This window comes from Mizuhopecten yessoensis, unplaced genomic scaffold, assembly GCF_002113885.1.
Source record: "Mizuhopecten yessoensis strain PY_sf001 unplaced genomic scaffold, ASM211388v2 scaffold7561, whole genome shotgun sequence".
NCBI lineage: Eukaryota > Metazoa > Mollusca > Bivalvia > Pectinida > Pectinidae > Mizuhopecten > Mizuhopecten yessoensis.
This window is the reverse complement of record NW_018407109.1, coordinates 28,243-55,437: the sequence shown is the minus strand read 5'-3', so window position 1 is coordinate 55,437 and position 27,195 is coordinate 28,243. Positions and strand designations below refer to the sequence as shown.

General features: G+C 34.8%; 1 protein-coding gene across 1 annotated transcript in view; it reads left to right on the top strand.

Annotated features, from left to right (window-relative positions):
* Positions 1-15,849, top strand: part of LOC110453974 (sacsin-like) — a 31,849-nt gene extending 16,000 nt beyond the window's left edge. The window contains exons 5-7 of the mRNA XM_021503241.1: positions 705-2,243; positions 3,092-14,145; positions 14,647-15,849. Of these exons, the coding sequence (XP_021358916.1) occupies positions 705-2,243; positions 3,092-14,145; positions 14,647-14,940 (12,887 nt within the window). The 3' untranslated portion in view covers positions 14,941-15,849. The remainder of the gene's footprint in view (positions 1-704; positions 2,244-3,091; positions 14,146-14,646) is intronic.
* The last annotated feature ends 11,346 nt before the right edge of the window (positions 15,850-27,195 follow it).

Sequence of the window (27,195 nt, the reverse complement as noted above, 5' to 3'; positions counted from 1 at the left end):
GGGGTTTTGTCAAACAGAGAAAAAAAATGAGTATGCTAATTACTAGTATCCCATTAGGAAAAATCTGTCAACTGAAACGCTGACACCCCTGTAATTGATAAATTTTGCAATAGGTCTGCATCACCCACAGACAATGTGCAGTGTACTGTCGTTAGGTCACTGTGACATTGTTTTCATGGTCAATGGTAAAGTAAGCGCAAACGTTTTAGTTGTACATTTTAAACTGTTGGGATGCTCTGACCTTCCGCGTCATAACTTTTCAATTGCAATAAATCATATAGTTATTATGAGTTAGAAATCGGCTTACAAATGATTAAGAAATAAATGAAATTTCACGGTTATTGTACATTATCTCCATAATTGTATTTTGCAAGAGAAGGGGAAATATGTTTGCTATTAAGGAGAGACATGTATTCTTTCACAAAACGAATATCCTGATTCCTATTTGGTTTACATGAAACTTGAACGATTTTCATAATTCACAATTTGAATATTTATTTCAATTTAAGATGTTAACATTTCAAATACTGTATTTATAATTAGACAAGTGTATAATTACAAAAGCATATTGTTTTGAGCACATGTTTGTCAACAATAGTGTTTATCTAATGTCAAACAATGATTTTAAAGATTTTATTTTGGACCAGAAAGGAATTCTATTAATCATTGTTTTGAAAAGTGGTGTGTGTATGTTTTTATTACAGATAATCCAGTGATTATTAGTAATGACCGAGCAATGATCATCGATCCTTTCCGGACACAAAGAGGACATGGTAACGATTGCCAGGTTTTGACCTTTAAGAAACTTCGGAAATCTTTAAAACCACATTACAAACAGGCTATCGAAGCGATTAAATCTGTTTATGGACATTTTGGATTTACAAACAAATCTCTGGAGGAGAATTACTCTGGCAGTATTTTTTGGTTTTCCTTGCGCCGCTATCCCTCAGAGTTGTCGACAAGAGTATTTGACCATAGTGATGTCACAGAGCTGATAGTCAGTTTCAAGAAAGAGGCCGCTACTTTGCCACTTTTTCTTAAGAACATCGGTCTTGTTTCGTTTTCTGACCAAGAAAAGAAATCCGCATCATTCTCAGTAAAATGCCATGTGTTAGAAAAAGAGGAAAAGAAATCATTTAACAGGAAATTGAAGGCATGTAACGGTGTAAGTCCCAATGACAGTATGAAAGCAATATTTCGTGTCGACATATCTCTTAAAGACGGTCAACATGTAAGTAAACAACACTGGGTTGTTTGTAATTATATAAAAGGCCGCAGCGATCTTTCTGTAGAGCTCCGAGAATTGGCCGAGGACAAACAACTGTCGTATAGCCCTTTCGTAGGACTTGCAACACCAGTCGACTACACTACGGATATACCATTTCATGGTCAAGTGTTTTGTTTTCTTCCTCTCCCAAATACGAGTGAAAATCAAACGGGGCTGCCTCTGCATGTCAATGGGTTTTTTGCCCTCAGTCAAGACAGACATCACGTAAAATGGCCACCAGATGACCAAACTGAACGAATGGACCCGCCTCAGAAATGGAACCGCTTACTATGTGAAGAAGTACTTGTAGATGCGTACGTCGATACGGTGGAATACGTCAAGAGCCTCACTGTTAAAGACAATTGTACGGAATGCGATACCAACATTGTATATAGCATACTTCCAACACAGAAAAACATTCGACCAAATTGGGATGCGGTTTTTAATCCCTTGTGCAGACGCCTCAAGGACAAGAACATTTTTTATACCAATAATGGCGACAAATGGATAAAAGCAGAAGACGCAATCTTTTCAATGTTACAATGTATTGAAGACGAACTTGAACCAAGCACCATCCGACAGACAGAGCAGTGTATATTTGATCTTTTACTCAAGTACCAACGTAATGTTGTGAAGGTTCCGTCTCACGTGGCGGAAATGTTTCCTGATGTGCCTAGAATCACACCAAAGTATTTGAGAAATGTTCTAAGAGAAAGTAATATCTACGGTAGACTTCCAGTCAAAGAACAAATTTTTCTGTTACAATTCATTCTCGCAGATCGACAGTATGATGACCTTCAGAACCTCATGTTGCTTCCTCTCGAGGACGGTACCTTCAGATCATTTGACGCTGAACAGCCTGTGTACCGTTGTACGGCAAGTGAGATGAAGATGTTTCCTGGGACTGAAAGGAACTTCATCAAATCAGACTTACCGCAACAAATAGCTGATCATCTGAAAGAAATCCAGAATTCAGGTACGTTATTGATTCACTCTGTTTAGTACTGATGTTGTTTGGAAATTTGATTTGAGAATTTTCAAAAAACGACTCATGCCTGTATATTCCTTCAGCACATGAACATTTTTGACTCTTTGAAAGCATGCTTAATAATTTGCTCTTCTAAAGTTAATATCACGTTAAAACCTCGTTTCGATTTAGTGTACATGTAACAGTATTATACTAAATTAAACAAATTATGATCAATATTAAAAGAAACATCCATCTGAAAAATGTGTAAAAAAACCTAGATATCTATTGTATTTACTTTTACAAATATATAACAAATAACAATTTGAGGTTACTGTCGCTTCTTACCAAGCCATTTTTTTTCTTTACACTTTCTTTATAACTAAAATTGTCAATGCGACGCCGTTTTAAATTGTTACACGTTGGTTATGGCACTTTCTTTCAAATCCATTAGACCTTTTTATACTTTTATAGTAATTGAATCAGCGCAAACTGGTGAAAAATTAACATGATTTTGATTTAAAAATAAGCCGTAGGGCTAACCATAACTGCTTTTCTGAGATCAGAATGTAATTTTTAGTAATTTTACTTGCGTAATTCAGAAGAAAATACCATATTTATCAATTATGCAAACAATCATAAATTTGTAATGTCACCCTGTTATAACTTATAACACTGGGCTACATTACCAGCACACTTGGAGGATATCGTATGAATTTGTTCTTGTAACCAAACTGATTTATTTCACCAAAATCACATACTTCATTATATTTATAGTGCAGTTTTTGCAGTGTTTGGTTTTCATCAACCTTTTTAGAATAAAATGTGAAGAAGGTGTTGTTTCCATCTCTATGTAGGTTTCTGCAACCTGAGGACTCTGAACGCAGACGGATTTCCTACCTTACTTAACGAGACATTGACTGCAAATGGAAATATTGGAGCCAACGGATGCTTTAGTTCTACCACCCGCCACATTACAATGAAATGGCTCGACCACGTCTGGAGCTATATCGGTCAGAAAAATTATGAAGTCCTGGAAACTTTTGAAAAGTTGAATTTGGTTCCTGTAGAGGGTAACTCTATTTCAAGTGAAGGATTGAAACTCATGCCGTTAAAGGGGTTGTATTTGGTGACAGATATCGATGGAATGGCTTCGCTTGATCAAAACCTGTGTAACGCTTTAGAAAGGCTACCAATTACTGTCATCAGACATATTGCCAAAGGTGAAACACTTACGTATCTAATGGGTACCTATTGCAAGTATCCAAATCTCGAAGGACTGCTTGAACTTTTAGAAAGTCTGTGTAAAGTCTGTATAAGACAAGAGTTACTCGAGGAAATGACACGACGGTTCAATGACCAATGCAATTCCGAAGAAAAAACAGCTTTGCTGAACTTTCTTGCAAAAGATTGTCAACATTCTAATTCAAATGCTGATAGATTTATCAGAGAATTGGCTATATTTCCAGAAACAACAAACGAAAACACCGTTTTAGAGTATACATCTGTAGCAAAGAACGGACACATAGCGTGTGAAAACAGCATCCCAGTTAAATATCATTTACCTCACTTGCACTTGGATAACATACAGAGGATGCTTGCTGAACGACTAGGAGCAAAGGAAATTTCAGAGACGAAGCTAGTTGAAAATATCCTTCAAGCCATGACCAACACTCCTGAAATCTATGAAAGATCAAGCATTGAAACTTTCATGATGTATGTACTTAGGTTCTGTACAAGGCTGTCCTCAAGTGAAGATTTGAATGATATCATCTTTTTAGGTTCGGGGATCAAATTCATTGCAACTTCGTCTTCATCGAGCACAACAGAGCTAGCACCGATCCGGGCATTCTTTGATCATACTAATCAAGGACTTAAGGAGTTGTTTCGTTTTGACGACAGCAAGTTTCTCATTAAAAAATATCAGAAGGAGGAATTAGAGTCTGTACTTAGAAACTTTGGTCTGAAATCCGATAAGGACGTTAAAGAAGACGATGTTTTAAATGTGGTACGAGTACTTGATCGAGAGTGCCGAAAAGGGAAACAGACGCAAATGGAGGAAATTCGTCATTGTTCATTTAAAGTAATGGAAATACTGGAGAGGATGGAAAGGGAATCCACCGTAAATTTGGATTTAAGGGAATATCAATGGATATCTTTCATCGACAAGAAACCAGTTCATTATCCTGATATACTACCTTGGTGGGCGGATCATTGCCAGTCTCCTCTATGTACTCCGCAAGATGTATCCTCGAGTAAACACGAGACGCAGGCGGCATCTGTTAAATGTATCGTGGACACCTCTATCTTCCCTTGCCTTGCAAACAAATACGGATGGAATAAACCTCCAGATGCTAAGACATGTCTTTTTCAATTGGAAGCGGTGAGAAACGTCTTCTGTAATAAACACAAAGCCAAGTTGAATGGTATTTTAAAAGACATATACCAACAACTGTTTGATGATATCAATTCATTGGATCATGAACTAGAATCACAGCCGATCATTTGTACAGGAGCGACTTTTCATCTTCCTAGAGATGTGTTTATATCTTTTCCCTTGGACGAGAACATCCATCTGGAGCCTTATATGTACAAACTTCCACTTGAATTTGAAGAGTTCTCTAAAATGTTTGTTGAACTAGGGTCAGTTCAAGAACTTGAAATAAATTCATTGAAGTTCATCCTTACAATAATTAGGACATCAACTAGGCCGTCAACGACCGAGAAAGATAGACAGATGGTTGTTAAAATTCTTAAATTAATATCAAATCTACGAGATGCAAATGATAATCTGAGTGATGTATTAGTACCTGTCCAATCACAGAATGCCAATCTGGTATTACAGCCGGTAAAAGATTGTACGTACTCCGACGAGGATTCAGGCTGGTTACAAAATGAAGAGGATGATGACGTCAATTATGTCCATTCCGATGTTGGTGCTGAATTAGCAGAATCGCTGGGCGTTGAGTCTTTCACTCAGAGATTTTTATCGGACGGTGGAACAGAAGAAATGATTGTAGCATGTGGACAGTCTGAACCTCTGACGACAAGACTTAAACATTTGTTGGAAAACTACCCAGATGGATTAGCAGTGCTGAAGGAACTTGTTCAGAACGCAGACGATGCCGGAGCTAAACATATTCATTTTCTATATGACGAAAGACAGAATAAAGAGGCGACAGTAGGCTTAATCGACGTTAACATGGCAAAATGCCAGGGTCCAGCGTTTTGGGCTTTCAACGATGCTGTTTTTACCGAACATGACTTTGAAAACATTGTCAAACTTGGAGGGGAAACCAAAAAAGCAACGAGAACCAAAATTGGAAAATTCGGGCTTGGATTTTGCGCCGTGTACAATATAACAGATGTTCCCAGTTTTGTAAGTGGAAATTCCCTGGTAATCTTTGATCCTCATACTACTCATCTAGGGAAAGCCATCAAATACAAAAGTAGCCCTGGAATACGGTTGACCATTTCAGAAAAAAGTTCTGGTATGCTAAAGCGAATGAGGAACCAGTTCATGCCATACAACAACATATTTGGATGTGATTTGTCTGGAGACACTAAACCTCTCAAGTTTGAAGGAACGCTTTTTCGATTTCCATTAAGAACAAAGCAACAGGCAGTAGAGAGTGAAATAAGAAGTACTCCTTATTGCAAAAGTGACATGGTACAACTTCTCCATCTCCTTAAAAACTGTGCAGGGGATCTGTTGACATTTACACAGAACTTAAAGGATATCAAAGTATCTCATCTGCAAGAGGACAGCGTTAACCTACCGAATGATATTAAGCTCATGTTTAGCGTTGAAAAAGAAATGATCAAAATGCATCATATATTGAACAACCCAGCAAACATCAATGTCATGACGGAAGCCGAAAATGTTTTGAGAACAAAACAACCATTTACAAAAACTGAAATGATATCACTTAATATGTATACTTTAAAAAATGAACTCCTGAAAGTCGAGGAAACCTGCTTAACGTCTTCTCCCTGGTTAGTGTCTTGGGCTTCAGGAACTAATCAGGATGTCCTGGAAAAAGCGATCCAGCTGCAAAATGATGGGGCCTTACCACTTGGTAGTGTTGCAGTTTCTTTAAAAGATATAAAATCACCATTGGTCCCAGTGCCATTCCCGCATAAAGAAAAGCTGCGTGGATTATACGACAAGAGCCACGTTTTCTGTTTCCTTCCTTTGCCCGTCGAATGCAATCTTCCGGTGCATATAAATGGATGTTTTGCTGTCAGCAGTGATCGGAAAGGCTTAGTTAAGAGCACAAGTGACGAAAAAAGCGAAACAGAGAATCAAGTCTGGAATAGAATGCTTATGTCTGATGCAGTATGCAAAGCGAACCTATGTTTATTGACAAGTCTGGAGCATTTCGAAATGTCTTCAGACGAAATTTATTCAACACTTTGGCCTTTTACTGTGGATCAGTCAGATGAAACATCATGTTTGTCAGATGCGTTCTGTAAAGCCGTTGTTCATGGAGATTACCGCGTGTTTTATACGCCACAAGGACGTCGCGCTTCATTCAGTGAATCCGTTTTTCTTGACATTACATTGCGTTATGACAACGTTGTTGGGGAATATGCTTTCGAAACTTTTACAAATTTATATAAAGATGAAAGAGTTCCTATGGATATGCCTCAAGCGTTACATCGTCAATTTTGTACAGCTGATTGTGAAGAGGATCTTGTGCAACAAACAATGACCATGAAAGAATTTTATGAGGACATTGTCTTCCCTCACATTCAGCAAATCGATGCAGAAAAAAGAGATGCACTGGTGATGCACATATTGAACACCGATGACCATTCTCTGCAAAATTTACTGAAATCAAATCCATGTATTCCTGTTCTACCAAATGGTAGATTGAGACTACCGAGGGACCTCGTACGACCACGGTCAGAAGTATCGGAGCTTTTCTGTGACGAAGACGGTCGATTTCCTAACGACGCCAACCAGTTCTTTTGTAGCGAGATAAACCTGAATTTCCTTGTGCAATTGGGTATGATGGAACGAGCGTTGCCAGACGAGCTTGTTGTCGAGAGAGCCCAATCTATTTCAAAATTGCTTGAGCTTGAACCGGCGTTTCATCGTTGCCGAAGGTTGCTAGCCTACCTTGCACGAGAACAAGATAATTGTCCAAATGATGTCATACATGATTTAAGTACAACGGCCTTCTTGCCTATTCTTCAGAAGCCTGGCGATTGGCCTGTGACCTGGTTTTCAAATGCAGATGAAACTAGGATGTTTTCTCCACCGAATCAAATGTTCTTTCCAGAGCACATGGAACGAATTGCGTGTTCACATTTTATAGTTAATGTTGAAGAACTAAAAAACGAGTTTGATGTTCTGATGATTCTTAAACGACTAGGTGTGCAACATGAGGAGCTACATGAAGACGTTGAGAAACAACTTGTTGAAATTGGTAAAGTCGATGAACACATATCTGACAAGCAGAAACTACGATTGCAAGAAATATGCATGTCTGTATACAGGTACTTGGACAGCTCATCAGAAAACATGACTGGTTCCTACGATGACCTTCCCATACTGTGGATGTCTGATCGATTGATTCCTCCAAAGCGTGCCACTCTTGAGACGTTTTCTAGAATTGACTGCACACCTGAAATTTATCAGGTCGTTTCACGTGATGTTACAACATACGAAACATTTCTTAAACGCGTTGGTGTCAACACATTTCTTTGCAAAGACAATGTTATTTTAGCGCTGGAACGGGTGGAAATTGACCACGATAAACCTCTAGAACTGGAGAAAGTTATGCTGATAGTGAATCTATTAGAGCTTCTAGCTGAAGTATGTAGACGACGTGGACTTACTTTACAATCTGACGAAAAAGCTCGTATCCTTGTTCCAGATGATACAAACAGTTTGCGATCATTAGACGAAGTATGTGTAGATGATGATTTTCCCATGCCGAGACAAAAATACATGTATTTTGTCAACTCAAAAGTGTCGGGAGAAATCAACAAGCTACTAGACATTAAGTCAAAGCGAGTTAAGCACCTAAATACTATCAAAGGCAGTTTGCCATTCGGACAGAAAGAGGAACTAGTGACGAGGCTGAAAGGAATCCTCGTTGAATATCCTCTGGGTGAAACAATTTTATACGAACTGTTGCAGAATGCAGATGACGCAGGGGCGAAAGAAATCATGTTCATTGAGGACCAGAGGCAACATAAAACTAAGAAAGGCATATTTGGTGAGAGTTGGTCTGACATTCAAGGACCGGCGTTATGTGTTTTCAATGACTCATGTTTTTCTGCTGCAGATCTAGAAGGCATTTGCATGCTTGGTAAAGGAACGAAATCACAAGACCCAACAAAAACTGGGCAGTTTGGTATTGGCTTTAATGCAGTTTATCACTTGACAGACGCACCCTCTTTTATAACAAGAGGTCCATCTACACCAAATCAAGGAACATTTTGTGCATTTGACCCGCATTGTACATTCTGTCCAGCTGCTGATGATTTGAATCCAGGACTACAACTTCCTGATTTGACGGTACTCGAGGAGACATACCCAGGTGTATATGAATGCTATTTACAGGCGGAGTTACCTAGGGTACAGGGTACTTGGTTTCGATTTCCATTACGAACCTCGAAAATGGCAGAAATGTCTCGTGTATGTAAAAGAATAATGGGAAAAGAATCACTACGAGAATTACTCAGCCGATTCCAACAAAATATGAAAAAGTGTCTTTTGTTTCTGAGAAATATCAGACAAATTTCATTATGTGAAATAGATCGCCAAGGTAAAATTAAAAAAAAACATACAGTAGTGTCAACGCTGGAAGAAAACGATGAGCATCACCTGAAGAGGTTTTTCAGCAAATGTGACACACTAACAAAACAACTGTTTGCTGAATCAACGAATCTGCTCGAAATCCCCAAACAAACAATTCAATACATCATGACCATAACAGAAAATTTACGTCATCCTGAACGTTGGATTATAGCTCAGACGTTTGGATTAGACGCCGATACGAAGGTACCAGACAGTGTAAAAGAAGCTTTGGAATGCAGGGAAATAAATCTCACGCCAAAAGGTGCAGTAGCTCTACCGTGCACACCAGGGGGTAGGGACAGTCGATATGAATGTGCGCAACTAGAAATTTCCAAACCTTACGACGATACTTCCATATTATACTATAGTGATGGTAAAAGCCAACCAACTATTCTTGACCGATTTGCTTTATCTTCGTCAACCATTGAGATGTTACGCTACAGCAAGGAGTCGGATTCTAAAGGTCAAGTTTTCTGCTTTCTTCCTCTCCCTTTGAAAACTGGACTTCCCGTACACATAAATGGTCATTTTGCTCTACATCAAACACGTGGAGCAATGTGGAATACTGAATCACCTAGAGGTTACTGGAACAGATTGCTATTAGAAACAACTATATCAAACAGCTATGTCTTAGCTATCGAATACCTACGCGATACATTCCCCAGTTATACTGAGGACGGACAAATTGCGAACATCGAAGACATCAAAACTTTCTTGAATATGTATCACGACTCCTTTCCGCGATACAATCAAGGGAAGTTTGATCTGATAAAAAACATGGTTTCATCGTTCTTTGCTATACTGTATGATAGTGAGTCCACCGTTTTCCCGGTACTTCCAACGATAGAAAAGCCAGTATGGTGGGTTGGTCTCAAACAGAAAGAACATGCATTTCCTGCCTTTTTCAATAATCTACCGGATGAGTTTTGGACTGAGGCACAAATGGCCATAAAGGAACAAAGACAACATAATGGATGGCAACTTAATCACGGAGAAGAAACCAAGCGCCTACAAGAAACCAAGCGCCTAGAACAAGCTAAAAATAATGCCCACCAACTCTCATACATCCTAAAAAATATTGGCGTGAAGATTACTGAATCGCCGCTCTGGATCAACGAGAGTATTCAAGAGGCATTTCAGAACCTGCCAGAGTTGCACATTCAATGTGCTATGACCCGAAATGTTTTTAAGAAAAACCTACACATGCTCGATCATACTTTTGTCATTCGTTTCTTAAGAACAGTAGATATAACTGCACCAGATGTTTGCCTGGTAAAAGATGTAGATCGAGACCTTACGGACACGCGAATAAAAAACATGGAAAACATGCTCTGTCTGCTACTGTATTGCCTCAAAGATAAACAAGTCTTCATCCAAAACATGGAACAGTTACCCTTACTGGTAACTAATGATGGCATGCTTAGGCGTTTTTCCACAACAAGCCATGTGTTTATATCTCAATTTTGTGACCTATTGAAAACATCGGCAAATGAGTTCGTACACAGGGAGATGGTCAACTTACTACAGGACATCCAACCGGTCAGTCAGTTCTTGAAAAGTTTAGACTTAAACAGTTTTGCAAGAATGTTACCAGACAATGTGGATATGGCTCCACTGTCAGCAGAGGAACCGATTCCATGGGATCAGAACGTTTTAAGTTTGAAATGGATGAAGGAGTTCTGGCGATATTTGGACACGTTGCAGCAGATAGACGTCCAGAAGTTGGGTAATTGGTGTCTCATTCCAGGAGAGTGGAAACGTACCGGACAACCTGGAATTTTAGTTCCCTGCAACAAAGATTTTGTTCTCATGAACGTCAATTCGTTTGAAGAAGAACCCCTACGTACAGTGCTTGCCTCGTTACAAATGCCAACACCACACTCATGTATCTGTTCCAAAACATTGAGAAGTGTTGTAGCCTCACAAAATGATCCAGTGCGTTTCGTTCAATGCCTTCATTATCATAAGAATAAGTTAAAATGTCTCTATCCGCTTCAATGCACTGAGGTGTTGCAATACTTGTCGAAAAACATTAAAAAACTGCATACATCAGTGGTTTGCAAATTAAAGAACCTCCCTTTGTTCACAACTGTCTATGCAACATGTGTCCAACTTCATGAGAACGTGGACATTTACATTGTCGAAATCGACAGCGATTTCCCAACAGACGGACTCGAAGTTTTTTCAAACAACTGCAAAATTGCTCTGTTGAAACACAATTTTTACACATCGGAATTGATGGAATTTTTGACCTGCAATCGTACTATTTCAATCACTACGTTATACTGCAAGCTCATTCTGCCAAACTTCCGCTATATCGGTCAAGTACATCATTTGCGTCATTTGAAATATGTACGAAGCATTCTTAAAGATGACCCTAGCTGTCCATTGAAATCTGCTTTGCAGTTAGCTGAATTCATTTTCCATGAAGGATCATTTAAACGAGCAAATCACTTCTACAGTCCCCACAACAAATTATGTAAGAAACTCTGCGATCAGTCAATGCTGCCGCCTGATCCGTTTGGAGATTTGAAGTGGGAGAAGTTCATGGTACACGCTGGTATGAATGAAATTGTTACCGCTGACTTATACTACAAATTTGCTAAACAAATAGAGCAATCTGTATTGAAGGCTGGAATGACTGAGGAAATCATAGAGCAGTCTAAAGAGATGGTCACGTTTTTGATCAAAACAGATGAGCTTTTAAATAATGAAAAGCTTTTGGAAAGGATAAGGAATGTTAAGTTTGTGGAACCCTGTCGTGTCAAACAAACATTTAGGGAAATTTATCCGCAATTCGGATGTGAGACTTTGATATCATTTTGTGGATCCGCACCTCGCTCTCTTGCCCCAGTCTTGTGGACTACGATATCGATCCTACCAGATTATGGTTATCCTCATAAACAACAGATCGAGGAAAGTTTGGGAATACTTCGTACCCCACCCTTGCGTGATGTGTTATCTCATACCCACAATGTGTGCTATGCACTCAACAAGAAATTATACGAAACAAATTCAAAACAAAGAGGTAATTACCTTTCTGAATCAAATATAACAGAACTGATGACAGAGATATATACATATTTACAAAACAACTGCATTGATACTTCTGAAACCAAACAAATGCTTTCGGAAACACCGCTCGTACATTTGAAGGAAATGGGAATATTTGTCACCGCAAGACAAATATCTATCACATTTTGCGGAAAGAAACAGATACCGCCATATCTGGTTGAGATTCCTCTGCATTATGGACCTTACAAGGAACTATTTAAAGCCGTTGGAACAACAGGATCCGTTACACTAGGTCAGTACTCCGATGTACTATACCGTATTCAGGCCGAAGTAAAATCAGCGATCCTGGGACCTGAGCGGATAAAAGACGTCTTATCTGCTCTGACAGGATTTATGATGCTACTAGAGGAAGCAAGCTTGCAAATAATTGAAGAGTCGATAGCCTCAGTTGAGACTTTGTATTTACCTGCCTCGGACAAAAGTTTAGCAAAATCAGCTGACTTAGTATATGCTGATAAACAAAAGCTGAAAAAAAGAGTAACCCAAGGAAGTGATCATCGGATAGTGTTCATGCACAGTTTGAAGGACTGTCACAAAACTGAAGACCTCATCTTGAAACTACCGGTGAGAATAAAACCAAAAGTATTGAGTTCCATCATACAGGAGCATCTCATATCCGTTTCTAATAATGAACCGGATACAAAGGTAGACGATTTGCGAGTATTTCTGGCGTCTCCGAGATTTTTGAACGCACTTAAACAGATAGGCAAATTCGAGGAATTCGACAGCTATAGACAACGGTTGTTGAGCATCTGTTTTGTTTCTCCGTCTGAAATTAAAACGATCTTGCATGTGGATGGTAGACCTATTCGAGGTACAGAAGGTACTCAGGTGTGTTTTTACTCTGAGGGCGAACGAAAATGCTATATTGCAGCAAGTACCCTTCAAGTTCGAAACTGGCTGAAGAAAATTGGACAGCAACTCTGTGGAATGCTCTCGGATTGTTTTGAAAAACGAATTTCCCCGGAGAAATTTCGAGAGCTGATTGATTACGTTGACGACCCGACAGGATTTAAATTCTATTGTGAAGGACTTTTAGACGAGGAAGAAAACGATGACGACTCGTTGTCATATCATCCGGGCCAAATAGTACCTGTTGGCCTGCATGCTTTACTACAGAATGACATCAATCTTCTAAAGGTTGGAGATGTAGTTGCCTATGAAATGTTTGACCCAGCTATCGATGGTGACAACGATGATGTGATATCTAAGGACGCAGCGTCTGATGCCGTTTATGTTTTTGTGAGAATCGTGCAGGAACTACCACTAGCTGGTCAACATTCGTTTCATCAGAAATACAAAGTGAATTTCGGTCAGGACAACGAAAAGATAGTTTCAGGACTGCTTTTATACAAGGTCATTTATCCAGGATCATCCGAAACAACCGAATTAGTACTTCATCAATTTGGAAACGATGGATCTATACCTTGTAATAAAGACGGCATATTTGACCAAATTATTTTCACTTTGTCGAACGCTTGGAAATTAAATGATAAAGATCGGAAACGGGTCGTTAAAAGATTGCTTTTGGTGTGGCATCCTGACAAAAACCGCGATAGAGGTGAGGAATATGAACAATTTTGCAACGAAGTTACTAAATTTATTTTTGATATCATCAGACGTCTTGACAACGGTGAATGTTTTGACAATAAGTCTTCCGATGCATCGGACAAAGGCAACTTTCATAACTGGCATTATGAACCGGACGGAGGCAACAGAAGACGCAGAAGAAAATGGAACTTCGATAACTGGCAATATGGCGACAGTTGTTCCAATTCTTGGCAGAACTTTAGGGACCGGATGTCATCGAGGCATACTAAAAACCAGAGCAACTTCAGGCATTTCTTTTCACAAAGGAAGGATTATGTTCCTGATCCGCAACTTTCAGAGGCACGGAGGTGGTTTCAACAAGCCCGTATGGATTACTCAAGCGGAGTGAGCTCTTTAGAAGCTATCAATTCCACAGATGGTGATAATAAGACCAAGGAAGACTTTAACTGGATTTGCTTCAAATTCCATCAAGTAAGATGATATTTTCATTATTTTCCCACTTCTCTGTTGTCTGTTTGAAACAAATGTGAGGGAAATCTATATTTTATTTAAATACAAAACTTTCTTTTCTGAAACAGTCTAAAGAAGGTGATTATTTTACACAATAACGATAATAAGTCTTCTTTTCTATTGTACTCGTATATATGGCATGAGGTCCGAAACTACTTTTATGTAGAAACATTGAAAAAGATTGAAATAAAAGTAAATGTGTGTGTCAGTATACTCCTGTTCATTCAGGTAAAACAACCTTAAAACAAAAGTTTGTTCTTGTTCAAATAACCATATGAACTTTATTGTACATAATAAGTAAAAAGCATGAGATTATACGACTCTGAAAGGAAGCCGACCGCTCTTCGACACAATTTATTGCGACTGTCTACTTACAAAACGTATTTCAATTATTCAGATCTCTCATCTGGTAAAAATGTACATAGGGAATCAGTTAAGTTGTGTTTTCTTATCTATTTTCAGGCTTGTGAGAAGGCATGCAAAGCTTACATGTACTCTGTCGACGCAAAGAAAGTGACAAAATGCCACTACCTGCCAAATATCCTCCTTAACGACGACGAGCTGGGAGATTTGTTAAAAGAAATAGAAAATCTAATCGGCAGTTACTCAAAAATGCGTTACCCGGACGTGATGGAGTACCCTAATATACCAGGAACCATGTACACAAAAGATCAGGCTAATAAACTCATGAAATTAGCTGAAAAAGTGATGGAAGGGATAAAAGACCGATTAAAGACCCTCCAATCCCCCTTCTGAATAAATCATGTGTAAAATCGCGTTCAGTTTGGCAAGTTCTCAACAAACTTTGCAATTTGTGATTGAAATCAATGGAAGAACGCCGTATATGAATAAATAAGAAATCACTGTTATCAAGATTTTGCAATTTTTGAATATACTTTACCTGAAGTTAGTAACATATTTGTTGGCATAACGTTTAATACGTAGATACCATTTGCCTTAAGTCGCATGAACAGTTATGCCATTCTGTAATACGAACAAATGATGCCATTCTGTAATGCGAACAAATGATGCAACTGCTTTATAGTTTACAATGTAAATAATACAAATAACTTATCAGTATATCATGTCCCTATTATAGTGTAGATAATTTCATGTATTAAACTAGTGTAAATAATACAAATAACTTATCTGTATATCATGTCCCTATTATAGTGTAGATAGTTTCATGTATTAAACTGGTGTAAATAATACAAATAACTTATCTGTATATCATGTCCCTATTATAGTGTAGATAATTTCATGTATTAAACTGGTGTAAATAATACAAATAACTTATCTGTATATCATGTCCCTATTATAGTGTAGATAGTTTCATGTATTAAACTGGTGTAAATAATACAAATAACTTATCTGTATATCATGTCCCTATTATAGTGTAGATAATTTCATGTATTAAACTGGTGTAAATAATACAAATAACTTATCTGTATATCATGTCCCTATTATAGTGTAGATAGTTTCATGTATTAAACTGGTGTAAATAATACAAATAACTTATCTGTATATCATGTCCCTATTATAGTGTAGATAATTTCATGTATTAAACTGGTGTAAATAATACAAATAACTTATCTGTATATCATGTCCCTATTATAGTGTAGATAGTTTCATGTATTAAACTGGTGTAAATAATACAATAACTTATCTGTATATCATGTCCCTATTATAGTGTAGATAGTTTCATGTATTAAACTGGTGTAAATAATACAATAACTTATCTGTATATCATGTCCCTATTATAGTGTAGATAGTTTCATGTATTAAACTGGTGTAAATAATACAATAACTTATCTGTATATCATGTCCCTATTATAGTGTAGATAGTTTCATGTATTAAACTGGTGTAAATAATACAATAACTTATCTGTATATCATGTCCCTATTATAGTGTAGATAGTTTCATGTATTAAACTGGTGTAAATAATACAATAACTTATCTGTATATCATGTCCCTAGTATAGTGTAGATAGTTTTATTTATTAAACTAGTGGTCAAAGTATATGCTTGTCACAATAAGGACATTCCATAATCGTTACATATAAATCTGAACCTTAAATGTTCTAGAGAGAGTTATCGTGTATATTTGTGTCTATGGTTTTCTATATCCTTTTACATATTATGAACAAAACTTGTTTATTTTCTAACCACTATTTGTTATTTTATAAGTCTGGTCTATAATGTCAGTAATATCAGAGTACTCTTTAGTTAACTGCACTGACGTCTTTATTGCTATGGAATAAAACTGTATCATTTTATAAATATATTTATGCTATTGATTGGCACCTTTTAAGAGTGCGACATATATAACTAACAATTAGTTATATGATAAATGTATAATTTGTTGGCCTCACACTAACTAAATACTACATATAGAATGATTTCTTTAATGAAACGTGTTTCCGGAATAATTGTAATAATTTTTCAACAATGTTTGATAAAGTGTAAATACTTACAGATTCACAAGGACATTTGACTTTTATATGTCCATTATCTAACAATTTGTTTCAGATACTAATCCTTTTCATATTTTTTTGTGTATTTAGCGCCGATTATCTGTACAAAATGATTTTATTTTTTTAAGTAATTATATTTTGTTAATTTTTCCTGTGTAATATATAATTTAACAGTTTAAATAAGGTTTTCTTTTTTTCTGCTGTGACAAATACCATTTTGTGATTTTCACATTTATCCGACCAATCAATTACGACGTGAAAATAGCCATGTCATGTTACCACCGTCACCCCGTTATACAGTATTCCCTGTATCACATGATCATATTTGCCTGGAATTGACACTCTGTTCACGATAACCCATGTCTTTGCAAACAATGTGTTGGTGTCTCAATGAATACCAGTTATATTATTATTGTGGAATGAATATTTTACTTATTTTTTGCACTCGTTCTATGCCCTCGAATAAAATATCAAACTATGCCCTCCACTAGTCAAGCGTTACTGTTTTTCGTTATGAATCTTTAATGAATGTAATGCCTTATATAAATGGACACAAGATTGACAATAGATATGCATGCACTTGTTTTATAAATAACATTTTGTATTGTCCCTTTCTTGGGAACTTAGTTTTCAAGCGGAAATTACCATGTGTTGAGCTGATATGCATAGTCTTCATTTACGGTGCTGGAAATTTACCGTTGACGAATCGTAAAAGTGCTTTGAATTAGCAACATCATGTTTGCTTCTGCATATTTGTGCTCTGATTTTGAAAATAGAAGCGGAAATTTCCTCAACTTGAAAAGTTTCCTTTCTAGTTTTGAATGCATACATTTTTTATCTATTGTACAGTTTATGTTTTCATTTTGTATCTAGTTTGCTTTTTATGTTTTCACAAATTCTAATGATGATACTGTTAACCTAGTAGATTTAAGACTATATTTTGTATATATCTCAAAAATAATTAGTGATGCAATTATCCTTATTTAACTTTTATATATGCAGTAATTACGTCTCAAATTGTACAAATCATTTAAAAAAACACGTCTTCAGCAATGTGATATAATTGTAAAATTCTCATGTTTTATTATCTTTTTAATACTGGCTGTAATCGTTGAAAACCCACTAGAGCTTAGCGATAAGGTAACAGTTATCTTCCCATTTATATTCTGTTGTAAATTGATCATGTGAATATTATTAATTTGTAAACTACTAGAAGTCAAAGCATATGCTTATCCAATTACACTATGTAACAAAAACTGCTTTATGTTCATGATGGAAAGCTGATCAGGACGACAGTGTCAGATGTTGTGGATACAGTAATCTGTATCATGTTGTAAATATACAATTTGAATTCTTTTAAATTCATTATATTATATAGTTCATTATTTTATATATATTTTTTCAATTCCCTATAACAATTCGTATACTAATTCATATATGGGTAGCCTATGTTAGGAAATATATTCGTATGCAATACTGTGAAATCTGAATTTAAAATTGAAAGAATTTGATCTGTGTTTAAAATAATTGAATGTTTTTAATAATATAAATATATTTCTGTATATATAGAAATAGCATTAACTGTTAAAACTGTTTTATATTTACTGTTTCTTTATACTGTACATATATTTCGTACATAGTATTTCTCTATAGATACACTTTGTATAAGAAATATCTGTACATCCATATTTTGTATCTGAGTACTTTAGACAATGATCTATCATCATTCTGACCTTTAGTATCACTGATAAGCCTTTAATGGGCAACATGGTCGTATGGTGCAGTGTTAATGGGCGACATGGTCGTATGGTGCAGTGTAATGTGGGCGACATGGTCGTATGGTGCAGTGTAATGTGGGCGACATGGTCGTATGGTGCAGTGTAATGGGCGACATGGTCGTATGGTGCAGTGTAATGTGGGCGACATGGGCGTATGGTGCAGTGTAATGTGGGCGACATGGTGGTATGGTGCAGTGTAATGTGGGCGACATGGTCGTATGGTGCAGTGTTATGTGTTTGGCTTCCTCCATATGTAATGAAAACTGTCTAATACGTGTTTTTATCATGTATGCAGATAGTTTGTACATTCTGTTTTTGTGTGCATATATAGTTTTTAAGTACTGCTTTAGAATGTATATATTTATTTTTGGACATATTATACTATTTCTGGTTGAATTTGTTTCCTTCATATTTTTTTGTACAAAATATCTTCCAACACATAGGTTTTGTCTATATTACACAGATAAATATACATATGTGTGTGTGTGTGCGCGTGTGTGCGTATGTACCCTGAATATTTGCTTTATTACGCTATGAAAATATTTTAAATGCAGTTACTGATGAAATATTCTTGTTTAACGTTTGATTATAGTAACATGTTAGATTTATTTAAGTCTTTGAACATGTGATATCGATGTTCAATTCAAACTGTCGTATACATGTATGTTTTATAGCATTTCATAACCTTAAATACACATATGAAAGTTGTATTGAATTATATTGAATTAAACTTTGTCTATTTTATCAAGTTTGTAAATAAATTAAAATCTTAAGTGGATGCATTTCGAAACACATTGTTTAATTATAATTAGATTGCTTTTTGATAGAACATACTAGAAATTTGATCATACCAAACATATTTCGGCTTGATGGAAACATACTGATCAATATGAATCAGTCTTGTCTTGTGTGAACGCAATGATCTATGTTAAGTCGGTCATGATTTCAAGTTACAAAAACTTATGAAGTTCAAATCTACGTTACATTTGGTTAAATTAGTCAAATGTAATACTACAGTGTCATGTACATTTTATTATTCCTTAAGCAAATGTCGAAATACATGGTGTTTTTTTAAGTATATATAAGGAATTTGATTGTGATATACATTTTATAATAAATAGTTTAACTATATGTTAAATGAATGTTAGAAATGATATTGATTTAGTTTGATTTACTATCTAATTTATATAAAATACCGAGTGGTTAGTTTAATGCCACGACGATTATTTATAACTAAATTGATATTAGAAATGATATTGATTTAGTTTGCAAAACAAATCCCATAGTTACATCAATATCGAGTTATAAGTTGGTTTCATGTAATGCCATGTTTCATATTTTTATATCTTTGAACCTCACCGATGTCAGAAATGGCATTGATTCAGTTTATTATAAGTAATATTTAAATAAAATGCAAAATACTATGGCTAGTGTGAATTAATATGATATTAGAAATAATATCGAGTTAATATGATTTATTACCTTATATGCTTAACAAGCATAACTATGCTATTACTATAATTATGTAGTAAACGTTGATGATTTGAACTAAATGGATGTTAGAAATAATATTGATTTAGTTTAGTTAAATATCTTATTTACCAATAACATCAAGATATAAATGTAATACTACTAAAATGAATTATTAAAGGTGTGATACTTGGAGCCAATGAACTAAATCGATGTTAGAGATGATATTGATTTAGTTTGTTGTATAATCTTGTATACATTCAATATCGAGTTATATATAATTATTTTGATTGATAACTTTTCATTACATAAATACCGAGTGTAATAATATTATGTTAACGTTTTATTAAAAGTATGATACTTGGAGCATATGAACTAAATGGATGTTAGAGATGATATTGATTTAGTTTGTTGTATAATCTTGTATACATAAAATATCGAGTTATATATAATTATTTTGATTGATAACTTTTCATTACATAAATACCGAGTGTAATAATATTATGTTAACGTTTTATTAAAAGTATGATACTTGGAAAATATGAACTAAATGGATGTTAGAAATGATATTGATTTAGTTTGTTTTATAACCTTGTATACATAAAATATCGAGTTATATATAATTATTTTGATTGATAACTTTTCATTACATAAATACCGAGTGTAATAATATTATTTTAACGTTTTATTAAAAGTATGATACTTGGAAAATATGAACTAAATGGATGTTAGAAATGATATTGATTTAGATTGTTTTATGACCTTTTATACATAAAATAATGAGGTATATCAAATTATTTTGATTGATAACTTTTCACTACATAAATATCGAGTTTTATATTATTATTCTAACATTCTATTAAAGGTATGATTCTTGGAACATATGAACTAAATGGATGTTAGAAATTATATTGATTTAGTTTGATTTATAGCCTTGTATACATAAAATATCGAGTTATATAAAATTATTGTGATTGATAACTTTTCACTACATAAATATCGAGTGTTATAATATTATTTTAACATTCTATTAAAGGTATGATACTTGGAGCATATGAAGTAAATGGATGTTAGAAATGATATCAATTTAGTTTGATTTATAGCCTTGTATACATTAAACATCGAGGTATATCAAATTATTTTGATTGATAACTTTTAATAACATATATACCGAGTTTAATAATATTATTTTATTAAAAGTATGATACATGGAACATATGAACTAAATGGATGTTAGAAATGATATTGATTTAGTTTGATTTATAGCCTTGTATACATAACATATCGAGTTATATATAATCATTATGATTGATAACTTTTAATAACATATATACAGAGTTTAATAATATTATTTTATTAAAAGTATGATACTTGGAACATATGAACTAAATGGATGTTAGAAATGATATTGATTTAGTGTGTTTTATGACCTTTTATACATAAAATACCGAGTTATATATAATTATTTTGATTGATAACTTTTCACTATATAAATATCGAGTGTTATAACATTATTTTAACATTCTATTCTATTAAAGGTATGCTACTTGGAGCATATGAACTAAATGGATGTTAGAAATGATATCAATTTTGTTTGATTTATAATCTTGTATACATACAATATCGAGTTATATAAAATTATTTTGATTGATAACTTTTCATTACATTAATACCGAGTATTGTAATATCATTGTATTGAAGGTATGATACTTGGAACATATAAACTAAATGGATGTTAGAAATGATATTGATTTAGTTTGTTTTATACCAAATTGGAATAAAATACCCACTTTATTTTAAAAGTTTAAGATATCATTTATATCAAAATCTGTAATTATTTTATATTAAAGGTATAATGCACTTAGTCTGTGCAAACAAACTTGATGTTAGAAAAGATTTTTTCAATTTGTTAAATTAAGTAGCTTTTATGCATAAAATATCAATTTGTCAATTTTGCAATAGCGGTTTAAAAGTATGATAGGTTTGGTCTATATGAATTAAATGGATGTTAGAAATAGCATTGATTTAGTTTATTATAAAGTCATATTTATATAAAATGTCAAATAATTACTCTAATATTTATGTTATAAAGGTATGGCATATTTGGCACCTGTGAATTAATTTGATGTTAGAAATGATATCGAATTGATTTCATTGATTTTCTGCTTTACAAAAAGATCGAGCTATAATTTAACTTTGAAAATGTATCAAAGGTGTGATGCTTTGAATAAATATGAACTAAATGGATGTTAGAAATGATGTTGATTTAGTTTTGTTGAATAATTTAATTACAAACAACATCAAATTATAAATTCTATGCTTAAAACAAATAATTCATTAAAGGTATTATAGACTTGGTCTGTGATATAAAATATATGAAAAACATTATCTTTGTCAACTGACTGGATGTTTAGAAATGATATCGAGATGTTTTAATTTATTGCCATGCTTATGTAAAAATTTCGAAAAAACACGGTAAAATGATAAAATTAACATTTATCGATAACGTTTTTAATAGGTTATTTTAAACGTTTGATATATTTCGTCTGTGTGAAATAAGTTTATATTAGAATATGTATTGATTTAGTGTGTTATAAACCAATATTCAAATAAAATCCAGCAAGAATTGTTAAATGTTAAAATTAATATTAATAAAAAAATCTGAAAAGTTTTTAAAGATATGACAGAGTTGGTATAAGTAAACTAAATAAATGTTAGAAAAAATGATATTGATTTAGTTTGATTTATTACCATCACAAATAATACCGGTAAGTAATGCTACTAAAATGACTTATGTATAATAGACTTTGTCTAATGAACGAAATAGATGCAAGAAATAACATTGATTTGGTTTAATTTATTACCATTTTTAAATGAAATATGAACACTTTAAAAAAAAAGTAAATCTTTACCTAGGGTATGAAATTCTAACTAAATGCTCGTTACAAAGGGCATGGTTTAGTTTCCAAAAGCACATGGGTGTTATCGCGTTTGGGAAGGTTTGATGTGTGTGTGTGTGTGTGTGTGTGTGTTGTAATGAACTAGATTTGATCCTAAATATAAAAAAGAATTTTTTTAGAAATAAATTACGCAGTTTTGTTAACTTGCTGTAGCCTATGGAAAAAAGAACATTAATTTAACGAAATTGTGATGTTCAGGGTTTATATGAAATACTCTCGGAGTAGAATTCATTCCTGATGTTTAACTGGTGTGTTGATTTTCTTTAGCTGTGATTTGTATGTAGCATATTACCGGATCAACTGTATATATACAGAACTGTTTTATAGGAAACAATTTGTTCAGTGATGGCACTGTTATAAAAATCCCATAGTCCAGCAAAGTAAGCAATGTTAAATGATAAATTATAAGGTAAATCTATCAATAATAATATTTGTATTTCTTGATAGCTGAACTTACGTATTAACTGAAAAAACCTGAAAGTGTGAGTTCATTTTGATGACGAGAAATGAGTTTTCAATAAAGCTTCATACATATGTAATTGTAAAAGGGTAACATTTCACAAAAATAAATGCCTGATGTGAAATTTTAACATCGTCTTGTTATGTGATGTAATTATGATCATTTGCATTATTTTATTTTTGATATTATCTGAAAATCACAGTATTATATTTTATAAATCTTTCAGATGAAATTATAAAAAGTGAATAGTGTTGCAATATTCTTTCATAGTCAGCAAGGTAAATGAACAGTTATTTTTTTGTTTTGTTTTTGGAAGAAATTGTTTCCTAGGAAAATGCTGCGGTCAGCAGTCATGGTTGTTTTTTCGTTGCAGAAATAGTTTTGATTAGGTTTTTGAAATCATCATTGATGTCTATGCTAATCTGATTTAAAGGAAATGATTTGCAGTGTTAGATCGCATTAGACTGTATAATTGATAACAATATTTTAATCTATGTTTAGTGTTATTAAAGTTTGGCGTTTTATTATATTTGTTATGTTTTCTTTCCACGTTGGGACTAGATAATAAATAGCATGCTGCTCATTTACAGGGAAAAAAATGAATAGCAATGTTCAGTAAGTCAAATGCCAACTGAAACAAATAATAGTGTAGGTATACAAAAAAGTAAATGTTCGGACACATTATCAGCTATATACTACTTTATACCACTTACAAACAGCATGACAAATCCATTATCAAGACTTGATCTGAAAACAACTTCAGGATGGATTTATTATTTGGGAAAGTTTTTCCTCGAAATGGAACGTCTGCTCACCAGGTGACGTCATGAACCGGAAATAGTATCCACACAAAGGTATTCCGCTTGAGAAATAGTTGGAAACAAATCATTATAACAATATTAGAAAAATATTGTAAAGATAACAACACCCTTTTAAACGTAAATTTTCATATGGAATATTTCTTTAAAATATCTTTTTACATAGTTTAATGGTTAATGGTATTCCTCCGAGCAAAAGTAGTATTTGTTTATACCTGTCACTGACCGAGGATGTAAATGATCAGTATGCCTATGAGTCGTTTGGAGTATATGGTATTTATTTGACTGTTTTATGATCGGTGAGATAAACAGTTATCACTCAGTGTTTTCAGGTTTTGTCGTAAGAACAATGCGGTGACCTCTCGATTTTTGACAAACGAGAGTTTGAGTCATTTTCATCACCTTTACTATGTAGCTGACAAAATGTACAATGCCACCTGGCGAGCAATAGTGGCGTTAATCCCATTGATGAATTGAAAATACTTTGCCCTGATTGGTCAAAATGTTGGAAGCCCAATTCATTAATGAAAATTTCTATCGGATTTACGAACGCAAAGATATTTGACCTTTTGGCTTCTATGTGACCCAGAAAGAAACCTTCTGACAACATCTAAATTGTAACTGTAAGTATTTTATTCATGACTATTTGGTGACATTAAAAATATACTGGGGTAAGTTATTTTTGATTTCTGTATAGATTATTAGGCATTATTATTGTATACTGTAAGCTTATGACAAAAATCCTCGCCGACATCAACTCCAGTTTTGATCGGTGCTTCATGTCCGTGAACCCAGACATTGTTGACGATAGGAACATCTTATGAAAAAACGGTGAATTATTCTATGAAAAAAGTTTGCAATGTTCTTATTTTGATATTTACTTTCCTTCGCGGGTAGCGATTTCAAAACAGTCCAATGGATGTCTTCGCGGGGTAGCGATTTCAACACAGTACAAGGGATGAAACTCGTGTTAACACTGAATATACTTCGAACCTACTGATGAGTGGACAGTCAAACGTGTTTGAAAGGGAAAACAAAACAGAAGCAGTACAGCTTTGCTGCATGGATCTCGTATATAATAGGGACTTTCAAACAAAACGAAAAGAAACGCAGTCTGTTTGTATTCCGTTTGTAAAACATTACACGTCTTCCATTTTTGTATTAACCGGAAATCACGGCACATGTTATCTGCTTCCTTTCGAAAGAGGAAAAACTTATTATTTATGTCTTTGACACGATATTCTTCTCATTTAATCATGGACTTATGGAACGGAATATTTATTGGACCCTGTTGAACATTTAAATGTATGAAAACCCGATACACTTTATTTAAATCCGAACTCTGCAAATTTGATCGTCAGCATCGGAAAAATCAGCCTTGGGCAGTTAGAGCACAGACGCTTGTATCTGGTATTTAATACATGAGCTAAAACCAAAAATCCACTACTTATATATGTAGCCAGGTGTTCAAATACATTATTCAAACCATCGTGCGTAATAGCAGTGTTCAGTATGTATGTGCACGTGCAGCACGGACCACCCGTCCAAATCCCAGTCACCGCCGTCTCCCTACTTCACTCTGACTTTACCTCTCGATGGGAACACACGGAACCATCGAGAGTATCATCCAGTCACATTGTCCTTACAGCTGTTCCTGGTAAGTATTTATGTGTGACATTGGCGCCCAACGTGTTTGGAAAATAGACCAGGTTCAATCCTCAACAATTTTCGCCTTGATGTCCCGGACGGGAATTAAGAGCACCCCAAACCGGAAGTGACGGTTTCCAGTGGAGAACCGGCCGGAGTTTGGAGGGAGCTACTACAGTACTAGCTGTGGAATATCTGGAGGAGGGGACGCTGTGACGCGTCCTGGCAGTAAGGACAGTACCCAATACTATTTAATTCGGTATCACAAGATGACCTGTTACATAATGTAGAATACAATGGTTAATGACATTTTGTACGCATATAAGTGATTTGGGACGAGTCGTCCTGATCCGTCCAAAGATTCTTCAACAGTGATCAATTACTTGGGTTATGTCGAGGTAGATGTGTGTATACCCTTAATGAATGACAAAATATTTGCTATCTTAGCTTTGGTTGTACCTAATACAGACTATAACATGACTTGTCCTGTGCTGTTAGGTACTAATGCCATTCGCCTGGTGAGGAACTTGGCCTCAAATGATGTGAATATACCAGCATCATGGCAAACAGCTAATGACAGTATTACCTGTTCTTATACTGTGAAATCTTTTAACAGGAAAACTGTAAAAGTGGCTCCTTACGAGTCTATAGTTGTTAATGGTATGGTACGAGGTATTGACCCAGGCGTTGCAAATCTCTTAACAGAAAACTTTGACAATTCTAACCTAAAGTTTACAGTCTGCCCTAGAGTTCTTAAGGTCAAACAGAATGTGTCAAATGTCAAATTACCAATCAAAATTTGTAATATTACTGCAAATCCAATAACTATCAAACCTAGATCTACAATTTGTCTCGTAAATGAGGTAAAAGTTGTTGACAATTTGGCTTCAGATTTACAATTTAAGGCTCCAGAGTCTGTACCTGAGGAACTGGGTCTTAATATTGACACACAAAATCTTACTGAGGCACAGCTGTTGAGGGTTCCTCAAGTATTGGGTAATTGGAAACATGCTTTTTCCAACAGTGCTTTTGACATCGGATGTACGGACATAGTTAAACACAAGATTGACCTCATGGATGAAAGGCCTTTCAAACAGCCTTACCGGAAAATACCACCCGGCATGTATGAGGAAGTCCGTCAGCATATACGTGATATGCTGGAAGCCGGTGTTATAAAGGAGAGTAAAAGCCCATTCTCCAGTAATGTGGTTCTTGTTCGCAAGAAAGACGGTAGTCTCAGATTTTGTATTGATTACCGCATGCTGAACTCTCGAACCCGTAGAGATGCATATATGCTCCCTCGATTTGACGATACAGTTGATACCTTGTGTGGTTCAAGGTATTTTTCAAAGCTGGACCTGAGGTCAGGTTATTGGCAAGTCGAGGTAGCGGAATTCGATAGGG